At 42.2% G+C, this 25,720-nt stretch overlaps 1 protein-coding gene across 1 annotated transcript; it reads left to right on the top strand.

Moving 5' to 3' along the window:
• Positions 1-6,544: 6,544 nt before the first annotated feature.
• Positions 6,545-25,179, top strand: Zc3h15 (zinc finger CCCH-type containing 15). The gene is made up of 10 exons (XM_005346650.2): positions 6,545-6,743; positions 13,607-13,708; positions 17,625-17,736; positions 18,717-18,869; positions 19,242-19,333; positions 20,802-20,984; positions 22,050-22,196; positions 22,345-22,446; positions 23,248-23,371; positions 24,779-25,179. Exons 1-10 carry the CDS (start codon positions 6,669-6,671, stop codon positions 24,967-24,969), a joined length of 1,281 nt encoding a protein of 426 aa, XP_005346707.1. The 5' UTR covers positions 6,545-6,668; the 3' UTR covers positions 24,970-25,179.
• The last annotated feature ends 541 nt before the right edge of the window (positions 25,180-25,720 follow it).

Raw genomic sequence — 25,720 nt, forward strand, 5'->3', positions numbered from 1 at the left:
TGTACTAGCTTAAGGACCTAAGGAAGGTTCTGGCCTAGTCTCCATCAGGTAGAATAGTGGTCATTTTGGGTATTAACCATCTCCAGTCCTGGTTGTGGGAGCTTGGGGGGGGCGGGGAAGCCTCTAGTTATATAGACTATGTAAGGGTCATTTAGACTATTAGCTATCTCCAGTCCTGGTTGTAGGAACTTGATAAGGCCTGGCCCAACAAATATCAAAGGTGATCACCTCTAATTCCCAGCCTTCTGTAAAAACAGTTTGTGTGTCCTTCTCTTTGAAAGGACAATCCTGGATGCTTAACATTCCTGGTTCCCAGGAGATCCGTGGGTGTGAAGATCGTGCTCCCAACATCATTGCATATTCTATCCTTACAGAGTGTTGTTGCTGAGTCCTGCCTGGGCTCTCTCATCTCAACTTAACCAATCCCCTACCCCGAGTGACCTTAACTACCCCGGTTCTGTTGACACCCACATAACAGAAGAATCTTTATCTTTACTCTAGCCTCTCTCTGCGAACCCATATTTCAATTTTCAACTGCGTATCACACATCTCTACCCAAAAAGCCATCAAGTCCTCTCCAAAACTAATCTTTTGTGTTCTTCTCCTCAGGTCTCCATTGCTCTAAATCTTCAGTCCAGTCATCCAAACACAACCTCGTTCTCAATTCCTTCCTGTCCTCCTTACCTCTCAGAGACTTTGATGTGGATTTATGCTGATATTATTTATATGTCCCCTTATCTCAATCATCACTATCTGTGCAGTCTGCCATTCATCTGCTCCCCAGAAGTAACATAGAAATTGATTTCACTGTCTAGTCTCTCGCCATTCTGATTTATCTTTTGTCAGGTTTATCTTGGTTAAAATGTGGATCTGAGCTCATATATCTCTATGAAAGCCTTGAGTGGCTCACTAATAACTTCATTTTAAAGCCCAAGCTCTTTAAGGTCGTATATAAGGCTTTAAATAAAACATCTATCCTAATGGGTTTCAGCTGCATCTCCTATCACTGCCTCAAGATTTCTTTAGCAAACCACAGTCATTACTTGAAAATTCCACGTACTTTTACATAGACATATGTGTGCACATGCTATTTCCTCTGCCTGAAGACCCAATACTCTCCACTCTGCTTAGAAAACTCTCATTTCCATGGTTTGCAAAGGCCCTTTTCGGAAAAGCTAATGTCCCTGGGTGAAAAGTCACGTCCCTTCCTGTGCCCCACAACACTTGCCATACACTGAGTATCACAGCCACCTAAAGCTCTAGCCAGGGGGTGTATAGTCCTCTGCCTGTCACTGCAGGCAGACACACACTCATACATACCACACACACACACCACGCACATACACACACACACACAGTTATTGAGCTCTTATAGACAAGGTGCAGTAGGTACTATTAGTGAGAGATGAAGACATAGAGGTTTTATTTACCAGAATCTAACTTGCTGTCTTCCTCATGTAATCTTCCATATGAACTTTTCTGTCTTACCAATGACTCGCATTTATTAATCCATTTTATTTAAGAAAATATGCACAGCTTTGTGGAAAAAATAAGAAGACATAATCAACTAACCCTAAGCCATTCATAAACCACAGGAAAGGATGAAAATCCTTATAGGGTTTAGATTTAGCTTCTAAGACAGTAACTTTATGAAAAATGTTGATGTCTGTTAGAGAAAAAATTGACACTACTGTAACTACAGAATGATCATCAATGTATTATAAAAATCTGAAGTTTATTGGTAAAATAAAAACCTGTGGTGAGGCCATTCCTATATAGTTAGGAAGAAACATTTTTTTTTTTTTTTTTGGATTTTTCGAGACAGGGTTTCTCCATAGCTTTTTGGTTCCTGTCCTGGAACTAGCTCTTGTAGACCAGGCTGGCCTCGAACTCACAGAGATCCGCCTGCCTCTGCCTCCAGAGTGCTGGGATTAAAGGCGTGCGCCACCACCGCCCGGCAGGAAGAAACATTTAAGGAATAGAGTAGCACCATCTAAGTCATATCACAGCACTTATGGTGAGAGTAAGACCTGGGAAGAAACCAGAACAAGATAAAGTAAGAGCCCCTCCTAGAGTCCAAGCAAAGGATGCAGTCCTGCAGTAAGATTAGGAACTGGAAAGGAGGCATCTGAGCCACACTGAAGAGGAGGGGACTGTGGATCCCAATAAACCTCCTGTGCAAGGCCGCCAACTCCACCCAGAACTGACAGGGACAGCTATGAACTGGCTGGATTTGGAGGCTGAAGAATAAAAGCTTCTCGTTATGCTACGAGATGGAATAGAAACACTTCTTTCTTTTGAAGGGGGGAGGACGGTCATGTATGGAAGACCCTGAAAAGCTCTAAGGCACGAGGCAGTACTGGGTGGAATGTGAAGGAGGACAAGTCGGCCTCAAGTGCGGAACATCAGTTGAAGTGGCAGAAGCTAAAAACTATTCACGACTGTGCTAGGGAAACCGCAGACTCCTTGCATTGAACTCAAGAGGCCATGGGAAACCATCAGAAAGCTATTACTAGGGAAATGACATGATTGATGGGGATCGTGAAGAATGGTTTAAGCTTCAGTGAAGCAAAAAAGTATTTTGGGAACGGTACAGCTCGATTTCTTGACAAATGCCATAATAGCTATTATAATGGTAGCAAGAAGTATTTCAAATAGAAACAGATAAGTCATCCACTTAAGAAAATTTTGTGTCAGTATAGGTTGCAGTGAAGGGTTACTGTATGGAAACTCAAGCTGACAAGTTAGAGGAGATTTTACACGCTCTGCTGAAGCAAGCTTTTTGTCATAGTTTATTTTGGAGAGAAAATGTCTTGAAGGAGACAGCCTGAATGGCAGAGTATTTGGGAACATTAAATAAATAAAAATATTTCCTACTACTCAACTCATTAGTAAGCAATTTAAAAGGTTGGTTACAGTAGTCATACTTTTACACCCCCCCCCAAAAAAAACTTGAGTAAAATAGCCTCTGCTCACCATAACAGCAATATCTAAGCAGTATCTATACTATTGTTCTCTCCCTTATCAGATTATTACTTTGCGAGGGTTTCCATAACAGAGTACTACAGATGTGGTACTTAAACAATATGGAAGCCATAGAAGAAGAGTAAGGTGTCTTGTAGCCCAGGCTGACCCTGAACACACTGGAGTCAAAGATGACCTCCAACTTCTGATTCCTTTGTCTCCACCTCCCAAATGCTGGGATTACAGGTGTGTACCACCACGCCTGGTTTGTGTGGTACTGGAGATTAACCCCAAAGCCTTGGGCATGCTAGACAACACTCTGTCAGCTGAGCTGCACAGCCCCACCTCCGGGTTTGTCTTCTGAGGCAGTGGTTCTCAACCTTCCCAAAGCTGTGACAATTCTTACGTTCTGGTCACCTCAACTATAAAATCATCTTCACTGCTACCTCAGAACTGTAATTTTGCTATGGTTATGAATTGTAATGTAAATATCTGATATTCAGGACATCTGATTTGCAACCCGAGAAAGGGTTGTTCGACCCCCAAATAGGTCACGATTCACAGGCTGCTGTTCTCAGGCCTCTTGTTGGTCAAACAGCACCTTCCAGCTGTCTTCATGTGGTCTTTCTGGCTTCTTTACACACACTGAAACACTCTTATACCAGGCCTGGTGACACAAACATGTAATTCCAGCTAGTTGGGAGGCTCAGGTGGGAGGAAGGCAAATTCCAGCCCAGGCTAGAGAGTTCAGTGCCAATGTGAGCAACTTAGAAAGACCTGTCACAAAAAACAAACAAAAAAAATTAACTCAGATTTTCTTTTCTTTTCTTGTTATTTAATACAAACTCCAGTAGTAAGGTGGGAAAACATATATAGACCCACCTGGAAATTGGAAACAGACAAGATCACCTGATAAAATTGGGAGCAGGGAGGTGGGGGAGAAGGAAGGGTAGACGGAGAAGAGGAGAGGAGAAGGGGAGGATTGAGGAGAACTTGAGGAAATGGGACAGCTGAGAAAGAGGAAGGACAGAGATGACAGCAAGGAAAGAGATATCATGATTGAGGGAGCCATTAGGATTAGAAGAACCAGGCTCTAGAAAAATTCCTAGGAATCCACAAGGATGACTTCACCTAAGACCCTAAGCAATAGAGGAGAGGGGGCCTGATCTTGATTTGCCCTGTAGTCAGACTGATAATTGTCTTAAATATCACCATAGAACCTTCATCTAGCACCTGACGGAAACAGAGGTAGAGACCCACATGGGAGTACTGGACTGAGATCCCAAAGTCCAGTGGAAAGAGTGAGAATATGAGCAAAGAGGTCAAGACCATGATGGGTTCACCCACTGAAACAGTCTATCTGAGCCAATGGGAGCTCACCAACTCCAGCCGGACTGGGAGGGAACAAGCATAGATCCAAACTAGTTCCTCTGAATGCGGGTGACAGTTGCTTGGCTGTGGCAGTCTGAGGGGCCACTGGCAGTGGCACCAGGATTCATTCTTACTGCTTGTACTGGCTTTTGGGGAACCTATTCTCTTTGGATGATACCTTGCTCAGCCTAGATATAGTAGGGAGGGTCTTGGACCTTCCACAAAGCAATGTGCCTTACCCTCACAGAGGATTGGATGGGGATGTGGTGGAAGGGTGTGTGGAGGAAATGGAAAGAGGGGGGAGTGGAAACTTGGATTGGTATTTTTAAAAAGGAAATCTAATAAATTAAAAAAAAGAACTCCAGACATTTAGATTGGATTAGGGTCTACCCTAAAAACCTCATTGCAATGTAACTATTTTCTTTAGAATGCTCTTATCTCCAAACACAGTCACATTCTGAACTAGTAGAGGCTGTGGAAATTTTGAATTTTGGGAACACAATTCAGCTCATAACAGGTTTGGGTTACACACAACTAAAACCAACTGTAATTTCCATTCAGAAGGAATGTATTGGGAATATTGGCCACAGCGTCCAGAATTAACACGGCTTAGTTAGAAGCCAAGAACAACTGTAGGCCGTGATGGCACTGGCCTTAATCCTCAGCACTAGGAGGCAAAGGCAAGCAGAGGCTGGTCGAGGCCAGCCTGGTCTACAGAATGGAGGAGACTGCTGCAGTCTTTGGGTTAGCATTGCAGGGCTGTGGCGGTGCACACCTTTAAACCCAACACTCAGGAGGCAGAGGCAGCTGGACCTCTGAGTTTGAGGGTAACCTTGTCTATAGAGTGAGTTTCAGGACAGCCAGGGCCACACAAAGAAACCCTGTCTCAAACAAACAAACAAGAAACCAAGAGCAGCAAGGATAGTGAACTACAACTCTTCAACTATGATTGTCAGAGTCTACTTGTCCTCAATTCCCTATTTATATTGGAATGATTGCCAATAAAAATCCTCAGAAGTTAATAATGACATTAAAGGAATCACTAGAAAGGTTGAAATTAAGATCACTGCATTCTACCTTTATAGGAAGTCTTAGTTCACTTCAGAAAGTAAACTGTCGCAAAGTCCCACAACAACCCATGTTGGCCTGGGTGGCGCTCCTGGCGGAGTGGAAGACATAAAGGGTCAAGGGAAGTCAGGTCATTGGAGCCTTAAAAGGAATATTGGAAACCCCGTCCCTAAGTCTCTCCTTGTTTCCGCTGACACCAGGTGAACACTCCTCCTCCACCGTTCACCTCCCCGTGGTGGCACTAGGATTGTGCCACCCCTGCCCAAAGTAGCAGTTTTCTCCTTATTAAAAAATAATGAAAAATGAATAACTCTCTTTAAAACAGTAAGTATGCAAAAGAACTGTCGTTAACTCTGTATTTTTTTTAAAGTATGTGTTTTGGCTGTGCAAATACTAATAGACTTACATATCAACGACAAGTCGTAATTTTGATTTAGACTACAACAGAAACACAGGCCCTGAAGCAAGACTGTCCGGGCCGAAATCCTTGTCTCCGACGTTACCGTAAACGTAAGCAGCTTCCCTTCTGGATTTCACCTATTAAAAAAAAAAGCGCTAGCAGTTACCCCTTCGCCCTTCAGTGTAACTGGAATGAGTGAAACCGTGCACCAATTCGTTACGGAATTTACCCAGCACTTAAACCAAGCTCAAACTGGGCTTAGCCCATATTGATAAGACTTCAGCACAGCAAAATGGTAGCTTTCGGGAATAGTGAAGGCCTTCCCCTAGAACCTAAAACTACTACAGGACTTCAAAAGAGATGGAAGGCTCCATGGTGTAGGAGTCCACGTCTGAGACGTGCAAAGGAAACTCTTCCTTCATATTGATTGATATTGAAGGTGCCGAACTCCAGCCCTGCCCCTGCAGTTCAGAATGGCTGCAGCCGCTTCCTGAGCTATGTAGGACTAGCAGGGGTGCACAGACGCACGGCGACTCCAGCTCCACAGACCCCGGCGACTCCAGCCCCACGGCCAGCGCGGTCACCCCTGCCCGTTCCCACGAACCCTCCACGCCCCCTTCAGATCCCGAGCGGCCGGAGCGCACGCGCAGCCGCACTTCCGGGGAGGGAGGGGCGCCTCTGCTCCCGCCCCACAATGCCGCGCGGCGCCGTCCTGTCGCAAAGGCCGCATCCGGGCGGCGAATGAGCGCGTCGCTTTCCGTGCGCTGCGGCGGCGGCCGGGTCTTCCTGCTCCCGCCGTGCTGCCGGACGCCCCGACGGTCGCCATCCGCGCCGCATTCGTCTCGGCGCCCCCGCCTCCTCCGCGATGCCCCCCAAGAAACAGGCTCAGGCCGGGGGCAGCAAGAAGGCGGAGCAGAAGAAGAAGGAGAAGATCATCGAGGTGCGTACCCTTCCCCCCTCTCTCCGCGCGGGGCCGGGGCGAGCCCCGCTGCCGAGCACCGCTCCCGGGGCCACGTGTCGGCGTCCAGCCCGGTGGGCCCCGGCCCCGTCCCCGCCCGAGCCCCACGGCCGCCCGCTGTCCCCGGCCCTGCCTCCCTTGCTCCGGGGCTGTGCCTGAAGGGGCAGGGCTGAGCGTCCTTCTGGACGGCCCCTTCCCACAGGCCTCACACCGCTGGCGTTTGTATTTCCTTTATCACACACTGAGACGTAGCTCTTCGTTTTCAAGCGCCAACAGAATTGACTTTTTTTTTCTCCTCCCTTTTGGTCCATCTGGAAACTTAAGGGTCAAGCACAGGGTAACCCAGCAGTCTTGTCCAGAGTATTTAATTCCGGTTCCGAATTACCTGTGTAGGCTGTGTCACTGCCTGTGTTGACGGTGCTCCCAGTTTATCTACACACACACAGCGACTTTGAGTGCATTAAACGTGTAGGCCCTTCAGTGGGCGATACAAGGGATACGTTCATAAATGTTCCTCAGTAGGTTTACAGCGATTATATACGTGAGTTTTCTTAAGATGATTAGCCATGTCTGACATTCAGAAAACGACGTGCATCTCTTTGTGAGATCTTTCCTACTAATCCTCCTCGTCCTTAAAAACAAATGGTACCTCATAGGTTCGGGGTGTAGTTGGGAAAAGCAGTGACCGTTTTACAGCATAACAGATCTGAATAAAAGGTAGCCCTGTATAGGTTCGTATTTACTAAAATACCAGAATGAATGCGATGTTTGCTTATTTTTGTTTTTTAACATTTGATTGTTACAGCCGTGGAAGATAGCAGTGAGACTCCCCAGAGTTCCCTTCTCCAAGTCCAATTGTACAATTGCCATTGCACATAGTTAAAGTTGGCTGACTTAAATAAAATTGTTGTGAAGACAATAATAATCCTGGCTGTTGTAACTCTGTTGTAAGACTGTTATAACCAAAATATTTGAAAGCAGAATAATTGTTGCCCGGTGGTGGGGCAGGCCTTGAATCACTCTGGAGGCAGGGGCAGGCAGATCTCTGTGAGTTCAAGGCCAGCCTGATCTACAGAGGCGTTCCAAGACAGCTGGGGCTGCACAGAGAAACCCTGTCTCGGTGAAAAGGAAAAAAGAAAAAGAAAGATGGAAAGGAAAGCAAAATAATTGTCATCTTCACAGGATTTGGGAACCAAAAATCCAATGGCAGTTCAGTGCTGTGCCAACAAAGGGCATTCCAAGAGAGCATTCTGCAGTTGAACCAACAAAATAGAGACCACAAGACAGTAAAAGTTAGATGCACTTCAGAGAATATAGAGCTTTAACCAGTTTTAATTAATAAGACTAAGCTATTTCTTTAAAGTGGTGGTGCCGATCTCTCTGAGTGGGAAGACAGCCCGGTCCTCAGAGTGAGTTCCAGAACAGCCAGGGCTATACAGAGAAACACTGTTTGAAAAACAAAAAGCAAAAAAGTCCAAGTTATTTATAGTGTTCTATTTCCCCTAAAATTCATTCATCTATTTTGGCTTCATTCATCTTGTAACAAGATTGTTGCTTTTCTGGATGTTGTGCCCAAACATCACACACTCCAGGGCTGCAGTTTGCCACTGTCTGCAGTCCTAGTCAAGAAGAGTCTGTTTGTTTGGTGGTTATATTTTTGTTTTTGAAGTAAAGAGAAATCCACCTTAGTTTCCATTAGTGAAGACATCTTCAAAGATAAATGCATTTTCTTAAAAAAAAAAAAAAAACTCCACCGTTTACCTGATTGAAAGTATGCTGATAGAGAAATGGAATTAAGCCTGATCTGATTTGTTTGAATTTCTCTAAGACCCTAGCATGTCTTGATGACTTAAGTGGTAATTCAGCATATATTTTGGCTCCTTAGTCAAATTTCATGTAAAACAGCCCTCTGTTGATTTTTGTAAGAAAAGAAAATTGTCTGCATTTTCCCCTCTTCCTCCTTTAAACTGTCCAGGGATCACGAGGTCACTTGTGTGAGTATGTGTTGTCTTCACACTGTGGTTCAAGTTTATTCTCTGTTCACACGTGGTCCCCAGACAGTATATAACATTTGTTTTCTTAGAGCCAAAATGATGCTTTGAGATCAACTTTGAGCAACAAACTGTCTGATCATAGACCAGGCAGAACCAGAAGCCTGACTAAGGCACAAGGATTTCAAGTTTGAGGACAGCGTTGGCTATAATATAAAACCCTGTTTTAAAGAATAAAAGAAAGGGGGGCTGGAGAGACAGCTCAGCGATTAAGAGCTCTGGCCTCTCTTGCAGAGGATCCAGGTTCAGTTCCCAGCACCCACATGGTAGCTCACAACTGTCTGTAACTCCAGTTGTGAAGGATCTGGTGTCTTCACATAGACAACATATAGGCGCATGAAAATAAATCTTTAAAAAAAAAAAACAACAAAAGAAGACTAAGTATAATCATTGGTTTGGGTTTAGGGCAAACAGGTAAGGAATGTATGTTCCCCTGGGCACGGGAGCACTGCAGAATAGTTACCATGGAGACCTCTGCAGAGAGGACCGAGGTTTGAAAGGAGGATGTAGAAGCTGTTGATTGCTGGCAGCTCAATTAATCTGTTGCAAAGTGTCCATTTATAAATAGACAACAAAATCCATTAGGTTGTGTATTTGGAGACAAAACCACCAAGTTAATACAATGTCAGCCTCTGTCTACCCTAGGGTCCCAGATAATAGATCCCAGAACCCACTTACCTTGGAACACTGTCAGCGTTGACTCTCCTGCTTCCTTTAAGGAGCAGGACTGCCTAAGGCTCAGAAGAGGAAAGGTCAGCATTGTGGGTCAGATCTGGAATGAGGAGGGTGGAGGCTCCGAAGCAGTCCTCTGCATACCGCCTCTTTCCTGACTCCTTTGCATTCTGCTTCTCCATTCACCCACGGAAACATACCCTTCCTTCTTTCCTTGTAACTGATGTTTGAAACCTTAAACATGCCGTGTTTTCCTAGCTTTATGGGAGTCACTGAAACCTTTTCCCGCTCCCAAATCCATGTCAACTCTTTGGTAAGAGTTTGTCCAGAGCCCGAGGAAAGGCTTTATTGACATAGTTTGGGTCGTAAACCACCCTGATTTTAAGGTGTACCAGTATTATTCAGAATGTACTCTTCAGAAGGCTTTTTGTAACGGGGGCTGTTGCTCAGGTAGAGTGCCTGCCTAGCACACATGAAGCCCTGGGTTACTCTGTCACCACACATTGGGCATTGTGGTGTGTTTCTGTAATTCTAGCACTCTGGAGATAGAAGCAAGTAAATGGGAAGTTCAAGGTCATCCTCAGCTACATACCCAGTTTTATGCCAGCCTAGGCTTTGTGTGTGTGTGTAGGGGGTGCTTTTGGTAAACCATCTTATCTATGACTTAACCAGGACTCTGAAAAATGTAGGTTTTGGTGGTGGGAGGAGCAAGAACTTAGATCAGATACTTTTTAATATAAATATGTCATTTTATAGTCGACAAGTATTGAGCTAGACAGTTTTTTTCAGTATTTTGAAGAAGGGAAAAACTTTGTATATAAGTGATACATAGCACCTTTATTTGTTTCAGATAAGTGTTAGCACTCATACAGTTGAGATAACAGGCACAAAGGTTAAATAACTTGCCCAAGGTATACTGAACTGGCAAGCAGGAAGCCAGGATTTAAACCCAGAAGGTCAGGCCCCCCAAGTCCTTGCTGTCAGGTACTTTCTGTAGTGCCTCAGTGTTAGCAAATCTTTAATTCATACCTAAGGTTAGACTCACTTTTCCTATGACACAGTTACCCAGCCCAGTTTGACTGTAGGTTATATTCTTAAACAGCTTGGGAACATGTCAGAGCTTCTATGGCTGTGACATCGTAGGACTGTGAAGAAGATTCAGGGGAGAGAGAGAGAGAGAGAGAGAGAGAGAGAGAGAGAGAGAGAGAGAGTGTGTTTCTGTCTGTATTCAGGAAGATGCTAAGTAAATGTGTGCCCTTTATATATAGAAAACAATTTTCTTCTCCGGAAATAAATTATTAATTAAACTGGTTAATTAAGTCCTAAAGCAGTGTAGTTAAACCTGGAAGCTTGCTGGGGTTTGTCTGTTTGTGTTTTGTTGTTGTGTTCCTTTTCAGGTCTGGAATTACATACCTCTCCTAGGAACTACTTTTGAAAGTCTGTTGTTCTCAAGCTGCCTGGTTTTTTTCTTGCTTAAATATTTCTATGTCAGTATATGGTTTACTATCCAATTTTATTTAGTCATGGTTTATTGCTTCTCTGTACTTGCATATAGGGCAAAGCATTTTAGATATTGTTGGTCCTATATTCTCCTTTCACTCATGATAGCTCGTACTGTACAAAGAAGGTAGGGTGTTTCATACTTGGTTCATACCTAAATTAATCTTCCATCTGTCACAGGACCCTTGACCATCATATCCTGGAATTGGCTAGAATATTAAGCTTTTTACAAAAACAGAGGATGCCATTTATTAAAAGCTTGATAAAGAGCAATTTCAGCTTATGTGTTTCCTTTTTCATATACATAAGCTATGGAGTATGTGTGCAGAGTTTTGTAATACCGTGCTGGGATATTAAAACACAAGCAGACATTTAGGTAAGTAAAGGTAAAGCAAAGTTTATGTACATGGTAATGAATAAAGCAGTATTTACCAGTGAGAAGTAACCTTTTAGAATCAAAACACCTTTGAGCTTTTTACTGTTAGAAACATTGAAAGACTGTATTGAGTTTAAGGTACTAGAAAGATTGTGTTACGTTATAGGGTTTCAGATAGTTCATTCAATAGTGTTTGTTATTTCAGACTTAAAGCTTTTCAGAATCCTTTTTTTTTTGTATTCTGTGAAACCACTCATAAGCAAGAGAATGAGAAGGAAAAATACAAATTCTGGTTTTTGGTTTTTGTTTTTTGTTTTTTTGTTTTTTTTTTTACAAATTCTGTTTTGAGGTTGGAGCCATCTATAATGTTGAGCATCCACATGTGAAGGTTGGCAGCTCATGGATGGGTTGGTGACTTATGTAGAACACAGGCAGGACTGAGCGCTCTCTGTTGTGAAGAAGGGTTCTGGAAGGCTCAGCTCTAGGAGACACTACATAGGAAAGTGAGAGGCTGAAAGCTGGACTAGAGATGTTAGAGTAGCTACCAGGTAATGCCTACCCTGACTCAGTAGGGGCTACCACAACAGACAGGAGTGTGTTCCTTAGAGGATAGGTGGCACTCTTCTACAAACACTGCACACGTACAGAGGCTTTGGGGAAATTGGTTAAAATGTAAGGCTGAAGCCGGGTGTGGTAGTGTGTGGTAGAAGGTGAGGCAAGATTAGTCAAGGCTATCCTGGGCTACACAGTAAGCCCTGTCTTCCCCACCTCCCAAGAGAACAAAGGAAATGATCCTGAGAATGATCTGTGCAGTAACTGTCTCCCACCTGTTCCCTTCTCTGCCCTGTAGTCAGGCTTGTCTCTCTCCTAGCCAGATCCTTGCAGGAAAATGACATTACATAAGTGAAACAGTTCAGATGATAGTGCCAGCCATCCCTGTTAGTGCCAATCTCACTGTTTTAGTTTCTTTGGGCTGCTGTAACAAATTACCCAAAACTGTTACTAGACTGCTTGGTTTTTTTCCCACCATTCTGGATAAAGAAGTCTGAAATCCACAATCAACATGTCCATGACCCCTTTCTGAAGGCAACCTGGGGAGGGGGGGTTCTCCTTGGCTTCTTCCTGGTGTCTGATGTCATCTAGCAATCTTTGGTTTTCCTTAACTTGTGTTTGTGTCCATCTCTGCTGTCTTCACGTTGCCTTCTCTCAGTGTAACCTCATTGGGAGATTATATCCACAAAGACTTGTTTCCAAATAAAGTCACATTTAAAGTATGGCAGATAGAAGTTTTCAAAGTTTTCAAGGGGTACAAACATGCATCCTGAGATCCCTTGAGTTTTCAAAGTGCTGTGTATATCCCCTCAACTAAAGGGGATGCTAAGATATTTTGTAATTTATATGCTCATTGCTTTGGATTCTACCAGCACTGCGAAAGAATCTAAGAATACTTTCTTCACAGCATTTCCCTCAGCTTGTTTGTGGGATGACTTTTTCCAGTATAACTCCTCTGCAGGTCCCAAAGACCTGATGATCTGAAACATCTTGAGGAAGAAGACAGCACAGTCAGCCGAATGGTGGTGGTGACAGTTGAGTTGGCATTAAATTGCGATGGTCCTAGTTGATGTTTTGAGTGACACACGTTCATATTCATTATGCTGGCTACTTGTTAGGCCAGCTGGACACAGGCCAGAGTTATTAGGGAAGACCTCAATGAGGAAGTGAACTCCCAAGATTGACCTCATTTCCTTGATTGGTAATTGATGTGGAAGAGCCTAACTCTCTGTGGGCAGTGCCACCCTGTAAGCTGGTGATCCTGAGTGTGGAATAGCCCAGTAGGCAGCAGTCTTCCGTGGCCTGGACATCAGTTCCTCCCCACCCCCCACCCCCCCCCAGTTGCTTTTGGTCATACTGATGCATTGCCTTTGCCTGGTGCTGTAATATTTTACGTATTTTTTTGTGACATAAAGAATCTATTTCCTGGGGCTGGAGGGATGGTTTAGCATGTGACGAGCAGTGGATGTGCTTCCACATGACCCAGGTTGACTTCCCAACACCCTGTTCTGGCCTCCATGGGTACTGTACACATGTGGCAACCACATAGACTTGCATGCAGGCAAAACAAATATGTACTAAAATAAAAATAAATCTTATTTTAAAAAAGACTTGTTTTGCCTATCAATAAATAAGTGCATATATCATTGAAAAGATAGTAATTTACCAAAATATTTCTGTTCTTTCCCATTTAGGACAAAACTTTTGGTCTAAAGAATAAGAAAGGAGCAAAGCAACAGAAGTTTATTAAGGCTGTCACTCATCAGGTGAAATTTGGTCAGCAGAATCCACGTCAGGTAAATAATTTAAATTGTTGTATTTTTTCTGATAGGCGTAATAGAATATACCATCTATCTCAGAATTTCATTTATTTTATTTTGTGTATGTGAGTGCACATGCCATGATGCTTGTCTGTGGGTCAGAGTGCAGTTTGCAAGGAGAGTTGGTTCTCTGTCTTCACGGTGTAGATTCCAGTAGCTGAAGTGAGTTCTTCAGGATTGGCCGCAAATGCCTTTTCTCACTGAGCCATCTCTCTGACCCTGAGCTTTAATAAGTTTATCTGAGCAGATTCTGTGGAGTAACAGTTCCCTCTCTCATCTCCTGTATGTACTAGATGCTAAGGTTTCTTAGTGTTTCCCCGATAATAAGCTTTAGGTGACATTTCATTGTGTTCCTTGGGTGGAGTGGGTCTCCTCGTGTACTTGTCATTTCACTCTGTGACTCCCCTGTCCTGGCCAACTACTCAAATACTGTCTGCCTTTCTCTTACTTTTTGGTTTTTCCAGACAGGGTTTCTCTGTAGCTGTGAGTTCTGTCCTGAAATTCATTCTGTAGACCAAGCTGGCCTTGAGGTCACAGAGATCTGCCTGCCTCTGCCTCCTGAGTGCTGGGATTAAAGGTGTGTGCCACCACCCTGCCTTTCTTATAAATTTGTAAAATACTTTTAACATTGCAGATAATTTGTCTCATCTCTCTTTTGCTGTACTGTAATTTTATCTCAATTTCTGCTGGGTTGTTTTGCACAATTTTCTTAGTTTCTTAGATTTTGTTTTATTTATTTGTTTTCTGGTTCCTTCCCTTTTGCAGTCTATACTTTGTCCTATATTGTATGTATTTGTAAGATTATCTTTAAAGTTGAATAGCTACTTGATCCGGCATCATATCGCCACTGAACTGGAATATAACTACTGATACATTAGGGTCTCTTTCTGGATTCTCTCTTCTGTTCTACTATTTGTTGGCTAGGTCATTATCACGTTGATTTTTATTATGGTGAGTGACCTAGATGTATATGTTAGCTATGATGTCTCCCTTTTAGTCTTGCTGCTTCTGAGATATTTGTTCTTATATAAGAATTGATAACTTGTTCAGAAACTTTAGCCTCTTTTTCTTTGAATTCTTTAGACCTTTCATCCTTTAAGGTTTTATAAATATGGTCTTTATTTTTTAAATTTTCTTTTTAAATATCTTTTCCTTAATTCTTGGTAACACTCTTTGGACATAGAAGAGAAATTCTCAACTATAATTTTTTTTAGTCTGAGAATATCAGCATAATATCTGTTAGATTACTAATCTTTGCCTAGAACCCATTTCTCTCCATGCTGTCTCCGAATCATTGTCTCTTTCCCCTCGCGGCACAGTTTTACTCTAGAGCCAGACGATAGTGTTCTTTCAAGGCGCTGGCTTTACTTTGTTCAGTAAGAGTGTCTTCAGGCTGAAACAGCTAAAGTTCAAAATATGTCTGTTTTCTTTTTTAAAGAAAAGGTACATTATTGCCGTGTCTTTAGATCTAATAAGATGGTCATGTTTGTACTGAGAAGGTACTCAGGTATTGTTCCTAAGCAATCGGTGAGATGATTTAGATAGCCTACATTGTATTATCAGTATCATTATCTTATCAGTAATACTCAAGGGACTTGAGCTATCACAGATTTGGGCATCTGGAAGAGGCCTAGACTCACTGCCCAGAGTTACCAAAGGATAGCTGTATGCTAGCCTTGGACACAGGTAGACTTGGGTTGGATCTTTTTCGTTACATGACTTTACGTTGTTCACATACATCAGTTTTTATTTTGCAGTGGAAGGGCACTTGTCCCTTGTAGGGTTCTCCTGGTTGTTAAAGAACTTTAACTCCCATCCAATGCATTTCCTCTTACTCTGACATCTTCCTAGTCATTTGAGTGTTGTTTCTGATTTAATAGACCTAGCAATGTTATAAAATTCATGAGCTTCTTAAGTATGTCACTGCATTCAGTATGATATTTTAACTGGTCTAGCATTGAATATAGAGTACCTAATTATCACATATTACTTTGAAGCTGAGCAGCAATGCTATTTGTAGACTCAGACCTGAGGTCCTACCCTGGGTTGTGTGCTGTGGAAGATGACTCTGCTCTTAGTTATTTCCCAGACATCTCTCCCAGGGGGTGCGCACCACAGTTCCCCTAAACAGCTGTCAGGGCCTGTGAGGGCCCCTTCCTCATTCCATGTCCAGGGAGCTGCTATGCTGACAGTTTACCCAGGAGCCTGAGGGAGTGTGCTAGGGATACAGCTTCCTCCGTACATGCACAGATGGACTGTGAGCCTGCAGAGAGAGCAGAAGACGAGTAAGTAGGGACTGACTGATTGCCACTGCTGAGCTTCATTCGGCAGCTCTGTAAAAGGGAGCCCAAGCATTTTAAATTTGAACCTCATAGGCCAGGTGTTTGTGGACTAGAAAGACAGCCACATTGATGTAACATTTGCTTGATCTCTCTTCTTGCCTCAGCCTCATAAGTACTAAGTGGCCTGTGCTACTCTGTCCCAGTGGTTTATGGCCTCCAGTATATTCTTCTAGATGCTACATAGGAGATGAGCCTAGCCAGCAAAGTGTACTGTGATATAAAGGAAAGCAGAATGATTTTGTTGTTGTTGTTTAAACACTTCTACTATGTAGTTGAAGTCAGAACTTGGAATGACCTAATTGTTGCATTGGTTTGGTTTGTTTTTTCTTTTGAACACATTTTCTTCTTACTGATTTATTTTTCTTGCTGCTGTTTCTTGAGTCTCTTTAACAGACTAGGTTCTGTGTTATCTCAGACTAGGCCCTGTCTAGTTGCAGTGGAGTTGGTACTGTGTCCAGTGCAGCTGCCTTTAAACAGCTCCGCCCAGATGCTCTGTAAGCATTTCGTGCTCCTGTGTCCAAACCTGAGCTCATCTCCACCTCCTGCCCTGAAACCTGTTCCTCCTGTATTCCCTGTCTTTTTCAGCAGCACTTGGTGCATATGCTAATCCCAGGCTCCTCTTTCTCGTCCTTAGTTCTGCTTCCTAAAATGCTTTTCTTCTCCTTTTTTACTTATGCCTATTCAAATCCCTAGTGCCTTCCTGTCTACAATTGCAGGAGATTCTTTGCTTTCTTCGTGCCTTGCTACTCTGTCCTCAAAGTCTCTACGCTGTCTTTGTAAAATGGAACCTGATCTGGTTACTTTAAACTACTCAGTTCCAGTCTCTCGCCTACTGATGAGATCCAAACTTGTGCATGGTGTTTTCAGTGGCAGGTTCCTTTTACATTCCTTTCTTGTTGATAGCACTTGTCTAAAAGTTATCAGCTCAATCTAATTTCTAAGCATATCAACATTCTTTGTTTTCAGAGTTCTGTGTATATTGTATTATAGTTGTATGTCTGTATTCCTTAAATAAGCATCTTGTATTGTGTCTTCTAATATAGGGGCTGAGGTATAAATGTTTTAGATGAATACACTGATCATATTAGGTATGTAAAGCATGTACTAGAACTATGAGTGCACTGTGTCTTCTGTTCTCCCCACCACTCTAGCTTGTGGTGGTTACTGAACATGTCGGGCTATTTTCATCTCATGTCAAAATGTGCTCGTATTTCTAGAGTTTAAGTTGTTTTCACTGAAAAGAAATATATTTCAGTTGAAAAGTATTTGTTAAATGCCAGGGTTAAGTGTTTAATATTTGTTTGTTACCATGAACTCATTAGGTTTGAATGGCATTTTAATTATGTGTGGTGCCCAATTATAGTACAAAAAGGAATTTGTTACAGAGCTTATCAATTTTAATAGTTTAACCACAATATCTAATATGTAAGCCACTTAATGTAAAGAGTGAATAATATAAATATACAAATGTCTTTGTTAGGTAGTAATTACGGTATAGTGGAAGCAGTTGTATAAGCAATCAGATTTCCATTTTTAACCTGGAAATGCAGGTGGCACAAAGTGAAGCTGAGAAGAAGCTGAAGAAAGATGACAGGAAGAAAGAGCTGCAGGAGCTGAATGAGCTGTTCAAGCCTGTAGTTGCCGCACAGAAGATAAGTAAAGGTAAAATTTCATGTCAGAGGTGCTGTTTTTATCAAATACAGTTCGTGTTGCAAACTTGATTTGTGCAGAACTGGAGTGACGTTTCTTGCTCTTAGAAAGGACCTGGTCTCAGTCTCCAGCACCCTGGCCACCTCAGGTACACACGCATACATGCAGGCCAGCACTCACACAATTTCTCTCTGTTTTTTATGTGATTTGTGCCTAACATGGTAATACATACTTTTAATCCTAGGGCATAGGAGGAAGTGGTAGGCAGATCTTTATGAGTTCACGGCCAGCCAAAGCTAAACAGCAAGAAAATGAAAACAATGTGCTAGTTTTCTGAAGTTCTGTTCTTTGTGTATTAATGGGGGTGATGTTTGTTTTATGATTTTTATTTATTATGTATACACCCTGCATGTATTAAACACCAGAAGACGGCACTAGATCTCATTACAGATAGTTGTGAGCCACCATGTGGTTGCTGGGGATTGAACTCAGAACATCTGGAAGAGCAGTCAATGTTCTTAACTTCTGAGCCATCTCTCCAGCCCAGTGGGGGTGGTCTTTGGGATCCAAGACAAGGCTGTGGTTTTATAAATTATAACTCGCATGCATATTTGGGGCAGTAGTCTTCCATTTGTGTTTTTCTTTGCCTCCTGTCTTACTGACTCCATAGCCAAGGAACTAGAATAACCTCTATGTTTGGTCTTCACTTCTGCCACTTATTTTGTTTATAAAAGAAAAACAAATAGCTAAAATGCTATGTAAAGAAGTTTAAAGAAATATCTAACCAAAGACCTCTAAGTGATACTTTCTCTTACATTAGTAAATAGAAAATAGTAAGTTAGACAGGAATAATCCCAGATATGAGCTAGCTGTAAGAACGATTGGGAGATGGGGGACACAAAGAAGGAACGGCCAACACTCTGCAGTAGTAACGGGGTCCCGAAAATGGATTACCTGCCTGTAATAATAGATGTCCTTCCTGTTGGATACAGGTGCAGATCCCAAATCTGTGGTTTGTGCATTCTTCAAACAAGGGCAGTGTACTAAAGGAGATAAATGTAAGTTCTCTCATGACCTCACTTTGGAGAGAAAGTGTGAAAAACGAAGTGTTTACATTGATGCCAGAGATGAAGAACTTGAAAAAGGTATTTCTTAACTTTCTCTTAAAGTTGAAAAGTCCCCTTTTTTGTTTCTTACTACTTAGTAACATATTAATACAGTATTGACTAGTATGTTTGTAAAGCACAGTTGGGGGTTTGCACAGAGTAAGTAAATGGTGCTTAGAATATAGTGGTTTAATTTGGATTTGGCTGTCTTCTTTCCTATGATAAGGTCTCATTTATCTAAACTACTTAGGGAGCATGGGTGGATAATTTGCAATATTGTGTATGCATGCTGTCTTTGCTGCTTCAGAGAAAATTGTTACATTATGAATATTTCAGTGTTGTATACTGTCTGCTTAGAGGCCTACTATAAGAGCAGGAGATAAAAATTGCTTGTTGTGTCCTTTTATTTAGATACTATGGATAATTGGGATGAGAAAAAGCTGGAAGAAGTAGTAAACAAGAAGCATGGTGAGGCGGAAAAGAAAAAACCAAAAACTCAAATAGTATGTCCTTTTCTTGAATTGAGTTGCTGTGGCATTTATTATTAGGGAGAATTTTATGGCAAGGTATTGATGTTTTCTACTGGATTGTAGAGTATTAGAAAATTACATTTCACCAACATAAGCTTTATTTTTTGGAATTTACAAATTTCACTTTTTAATTAAATTAATTGTTTTAGCAAAATTGATCTAAAAGCTGAATAACTTATAAAGTTTCCTAAATGCAATTTTCTGGCGTGATTTTGCTTCCTTAACTATGGGTTAGCATAGTTGAACATGGTAGCATATACCTATAATCCCAATAGGTAGATTGTACATTCCATATGGGACCAGGCTAAATAAATAGACTATCTCAAAAGCACAGGAGTAATACAATACATACTTAGCTAAGAATCGTCTGTCTTGTGAGTAGTGGAAGAAGTAGGCTTGTTAAGCCAACCCTTCTAATTAATTGGTTGATTTCAATTACTAGGTCAAAAATACTTTTGCATGTGAATTCCAAATAAGGTAGTGACTCTAGTTCTGGGAAGTCTGCCTTTAAAAATTCGGATACCTCCTCAGCTTGTCTCCTCACATGCATGCGTCTATGTCCTGGGTACATGCCCAGTAAGATTCTGCCCTGCTAGAGGACGCAGGAGTTTGCTTCATATGCACTCCTTGCCTTCTTAGGAAGACGGATACTGGTGGTTTTATTTGTGGAGGTTGTTGCCTGATGCTTTAGCACAGTTGCACTCTGTGCCCTCTGCGATCGAGGGTCACTGTTGTGTTCCTTTGAGCCTTGTACCCTTATGACTCACGTACAGAGTTGCCTGTTTAACTACGTAATCCCGATGGGTTTGTGTCATTATTGCATAGGGTTTGGATTGTTTTGTTTTTTCCTTATTGTGCCTTGTAGTGCTAGGAGTTAGACCTTGGGCTGGATTTTGGGGCTGATTTAAAAATTAGGCTTTGGAGGCTTATATTACAAAGGCTAACTGGGAAACATCAGAGTAGAGGCTCTAGATTTTGCCGTTTATACTACATGGTTTGGTTTTAATCAATATGTGTAGCAGTAGTGTCTGCGTGTGGTAAGTGCACATTGACTGCAAGTGCCTATAGAAGCCAGAGACCGCGTTAGATCCTCTGCAGCCAGACTTACAGGCAGTTTTAAGCCTCCTGACATTAACTACTGAGCATCTCTCTAGCTCCTGGCTTGTTTTTGGGGACAGGGTCTCACACTGCAGCCGAGGCTGGCCTTGTACTCTTAAACAGTTCTTGCCTTGGCTTCCTGAGGGCTGGAATTATAAAGGAGTGAACCACCAGGCCTGATTTTGTATTAGATACATTTTCAAATATTTTTATGTAAAAGTGTGCTTTGTACATAAGTTAGCCTTAGGATACAAGTATTGTTACTTGTTCCGTATACTTAAGCAAGTCAAAGTGAGGTAGATTTACACTGTACTGCCACTTCTGAATCATACTGTCTCTCTAGGTATGCAGACATTTCCTTGAAGCTATTGAAAATAACAAGTATGGCTGGTTTTGGGTGTGTCCTGGAGGTGGCGACAACTGCATGTATCGTCATGCACTTCCTCCTGGGTTTGTGTTGAAGAAAGACAAAAAGAAAGAGGAGAAAGAAGATGAGATTTCATTAGAAGATCTAATTGAAAGAGAGGTGACAAGTATCTTTTCTCTTAAAAGCTACTTTTAATTATTTTTGTAAATTCTAATATTTACCACTTGGGGGCAATAGCATGTTAAGAAAGGAAAAATAATATTAGGCCCTTTTCCTAAAGTTTCTGTACTTAAATTACTCTTGAGTATCTTAAATGTAAATTTTACCATTTACATTAGCCAAACATACTTTAATTATAGGAATGTGTAGGGTGCTTTGTTTTTTAAGTATGAGTCACTACTGTTTTCATACCATGGGGTTATTTTAAGTGCTTATTTATGCCTCATATTGATGTAGCTTAGGGTCTCTGCTTGGTGCTCTGTTTTCTTTTTTAGCATACTTGTGAAACCATCCCTCTGGGTTCTGGGTATGTTTGTCCAGTTAGAGGAAAGGTAGTGTGTGTAAGAGCATCTTGGTTGTTCTAGCTCAGCAACGGAGGTGGTTGTGTGAGTTGGAGGGCATTGAGATTATTGGGGACACTAGATTTAGCATTGTTTGCTTCAGTGTGCATGTAAGTGACTAAGATTGTCTGCGCTCAAGTGGATGTGCTGTCTGTCACATAGATAAAGTAATGGAGTGTGGATGGTAAAGCAGGATTACGACTGTTTACCCTCGTTCCACCACTTCCTAGCTCTTCATGCCTGGTGGGTGTCCTGCCACCTCTTCTTTGTGGAGATCAGCGTGTGGTATATAGAGCTTTCTACACCGAATGTATAGCGGACAACTTATTTTTTTATACCCATTTATTAACTTATTACCGTGAGAAGTGCAGATTTTGTCTTTTGGTTTTATCTCTCATCTGAAAGAACACAAATGAAACTTGAATTTATTATGATGTTTTTAAAACCTATTTCACAGCAAACTTTTCTGCTCAAGTTTACGTCAAAGTGTTAAGCTTTGTGTGTGTGTGTCTCTGGGTACTTGTTTAGCCTATTACCATGCAAAAAGTAACATCGCTTAGTCTGTTTTATGTTTTAGAGCATTCATAGGGAAAGAATTACCTGCCTTAAAAGAAAAATGCTGTTAAAACAACTGTACGTGACTTTAAATCTCTTTGCTTTGCAGCGTTCTGCCTTAGGTCCAAATGTTACCAAAATCACTCTAGAATCTTTCCTTGCGTGGAAGAAAAGGAAAAGACAAGAAAAAATTGATAAACTTGAACAAGATATGGAGAGACGGAAAGCTGACTTCAAAGCAGGGAAAGCACTCGTGGTATGTCCCAGACTCAGACCAATGGTCCTTCATTCTTCTGTCTCATAGTTGTTAAAATGCATGGTTCTGTCTTTCTTAAATCTACGTAGTATGTCTCATATTAATGGTGGCATTTCCCCTGAGATGATCCGTTTGTGTGCCTTTGTAGATCAGTGGTCGTGAGGTGTTTGAATTTCGTCCTGAGCTGGTTAATGATGATGACGAGGAGGCAGATGATACCCGCTACATTCAGGGAGCAGGTGGTGATGAGGTGAGACCAGGCTTTGACCTCGCATGGTGATCTTACTGGGGGAAGTGGTGGAGAAAACAGAAGCATGGCTAAGGGCACCAGTGTCAGACTCTGGAGTTCAATCCTAGTTCCATCCATAAGAAACTTCCTCTAGACCTCAGGACAGGTAAGTAATTCCTCACCCAAGCTGCTTCTGAGAATGAGTGAGTTCATCGGTGTTTATTTTTAGGGTTGCCTTCTTTATAGAACTTAGTACATGCTGAGTGGTGGTGACGCACACTTTTGACCTCAGAGGCAGGCAGATCTCTGGAGTTTGAGGCCAGCCAGGGCTACCCAGAAAAACCCTGTCTTGAAAAAACCAAAATAAAAAAGAACTTAGTACAATGCTTGGTGCCTACAGTTAAGTGCTATTTACAATAGATTTTTTTAAAGCTATTTCTGTCCCTTTAAAATATTTTTTTTTTTTGTTTAAAATTTGTTCTGCCCAAATAGTCAAGAGGTGAGGGCAGGAGATAAAAGGTAAAGAGGAGGCAGCACTGGCAGTTCTCAGCAGGTCTGCCCGTGTCCTGTGTTGTTGTAATGGAATCCCAGGTTGGAAGAACGTCATTCTCAAACCATGATTCCAGAGAAGAAAACTTGAGAAATAGTGACTACTTTTTTTTCTTCTAAAAGTTTAAGGGGGAAGAAGTTGAGTTTTCAAGCAGTATCCTTTGTCTTTTTCTTAGTATTAGTAATTTTGTTTCCTGAAGATAATGTGTCAAGAGTAAAACTGAGTTGAGGAAACTCATTTGTAGTGACTTTGCCTCCTCTGTGTTGTTAAAGGTTGATGACTCTGTGGGTGTGAATGACATAGACGTGAGCCTGTACATCCCGAGGGATGTGGAAGAGACGGGTATCACTGTAGCCAGTCTCGAAAGATTCAGCACGTACGCTTCAGACAGAGATGGTGAGTATGCTGCCTTTTTCAGGACTCCAGAGAAACCAGGAAACCGGCCTGGGCAAATTCAGATGTGTGCATGCTCTGAACTGGAAATGGGAACATTGGCTAAATAAAAATGTAGGGAGAGCTGTAGAAAAGAATGGCTTAGTGGGTATTGAAACTGTGGGCTAAACGCCTTAAAAGAAAATCAAAAACGAATTGGAAGATGTAGCTTTTTAATGGTATTCTCTAAAATTCTGTGTAACTATTTGCAGACAAAAACAGGCTGAAAGTAATGTGCACTAGTGTCAGGATGAATGAGCTCAGCTAGTCAGGATGTATAGAGTAACAATCAGAACATACTGTACACACCAGAGTTACGGGACAGGCAAAAACAGAAGTGCTTACCAAAAACACAGAACTTGAATGAAAAAATAAGAGGCTTGTGTTTGGGGGCGGGGGCGACTAGAATTACAGGTATTTTATTAGTTGCAGCTAGGCAAAGGGATACTGGAATAAGGTACCTGTTTTACCAAGGCGATGTGGAAAACAGGGAAGATGACAGATGAGTACAGACCACGTGTCAGAAGCGGTGTGGTTACAGGGAGGGGCTTTTAGGGTGTGAGAAAGAAGAACATACACACGTGTCAAGCAGAAAGGCCCTAGTGGAGGAGGAGAAAGAATCAAACCCTGGAAGTGTGTGGTGATGCAGTGTGGGAGTGGAGGGAGGCTTTCTGGGGACCGTGTGGACGGACAGGTTGGGGCGCATCCTTGTACCATGAGGAAGGGTCTTGAAGACTGAGAGTGCTGTGAGAGAGAAGCAGGGATGTTAATGACGGCAAAGGCCGGAACAGGAAAGACTAATACATCTGATTTTTATTATGAAAGTATACAAGTTGTAGCTTAAAACAAGTGGTTTGCCCTTGCAAGCTCTGAGGTGGGTATCGAGTGGAGTGGGGATTTGGTGACATTATCTGGAGTTCAGGGCTCCATGACCTTGTGATCAGAAATGTTTAAGCAAGGCTAGGAAAAGTTGTCATTATATAAGTGTTGTCATTGGACAAGAGGCGGCGGCGTCTGTGGTCTCATTGCACACAGCACTGGGAGCTCTAGATGTGGTGCTGGAGACCCGGTCTCAGAGCCCCACAGCACTTTGCTGGAGTTGTTCCGTGGCCTTTAGTCCTAACAAAATAGATGGGGATGGGCTGCTTCAAAACCAAATCGCTGAGTCGCGTGAGGAACACAGATGGGATTTCCTAGTGGACAGGTAATTGGTACAGGTGAGCTCAGAAAAGGAAGACCTGCCCTTGCTGCAGGAATCTCAGGGAAGGATTTCCTGGGAAAGGAAGAAAGGTCTGTGCTCTTGGCTGCTGCTGTAATGCTGTCTTGTTTCTAGGTCATACTGATTTCGATTTCGTTTTGTTTTGTTTTCAGAGAACAAATTAAGTGAAGCTTCTGGAGGCCGGGCTGAAAATGGCGAGAGAAGTGACTTGGACGAGGACAGCGGAGTGGGGGGACAAGAGAATGGATCCATCGATGCTGTTCCCGTGGATGAGAATCTGTTCACTGGGGAAGATCTGGACGAACTAGAAGAAGAATTAAACACACTTGATCTGGAAGAATGACACCAAACAAGGCAAGGAAGAAAATTAGGTCAGCTCAACATGATCAGCCGTAATCGAAATTGACTACGTTAATTATTTTGCCACCTAGAATCAACAGGATGTTTATTTCCCGTGATGATTCTGGAGGGATACTGTCCTCCACAAAGGAATACTCTCCCTGCGTCTTCTCTTCTGACTTTGACTACATCTCCTAGTAAGTTCAGAGTAGTTGATGATAAATTGAAAATGGTCGTTACAGAAGATGGTTGTTGTTGTCACTGTCCTCTCCCGTAGGAAGTGTAACTGCTTCTCCAGCTTTTGGTTTCACTGGGCATGTGTTATTTCCAGGAACAACAAAGTCATACTTAAAATACTTTCCATTTGATGCAGTTTTTAATGAGTGGTTTCCTTTCCTTTGTATTTATATGTTTTAAAGACTGCCTGAAAGGTGAGTGCTATACTTGATAAAGGAAACTGCATGTGCAGGTTCAGTATTGCACATCTGGACAGTTAGATGGGCGCTGAGATGGGACTTGTTCAACCTGACAGGGTCAGCCACAATGCCCTGCACTAAAGCTGTTTAAAGTTCTCCCCTTTTTGCCAATAAAGTTGTAAATAAAAACCATCGTACATCCAAATCCAACTGGGCGTTTTGTTTTGTTTTGTTTGTAAGTTTTTCTATGAAGTATTTAACATTCCTAGCTTGGTATTTTTATTAAATATTGATTATATTGGTTGTAGGTGTCACAGAGGCAAAGACTTAACAGAGGTA

Source organism: Microtus ochrogaster, chromosome 4 (genome assembly GCF_000317375.1).
Source record: "Microtus ochrogaster isolate Prairie Vole_2 chromosome 4, MicOch1.0, whole genome shotgun sequence".
NCBI classification, from domain to species: Eukaryota; Metazoa; Chordata; class Mammalia; order Rodentia; family Cricetidae; genus Microtus; species Microtus ochrogaster.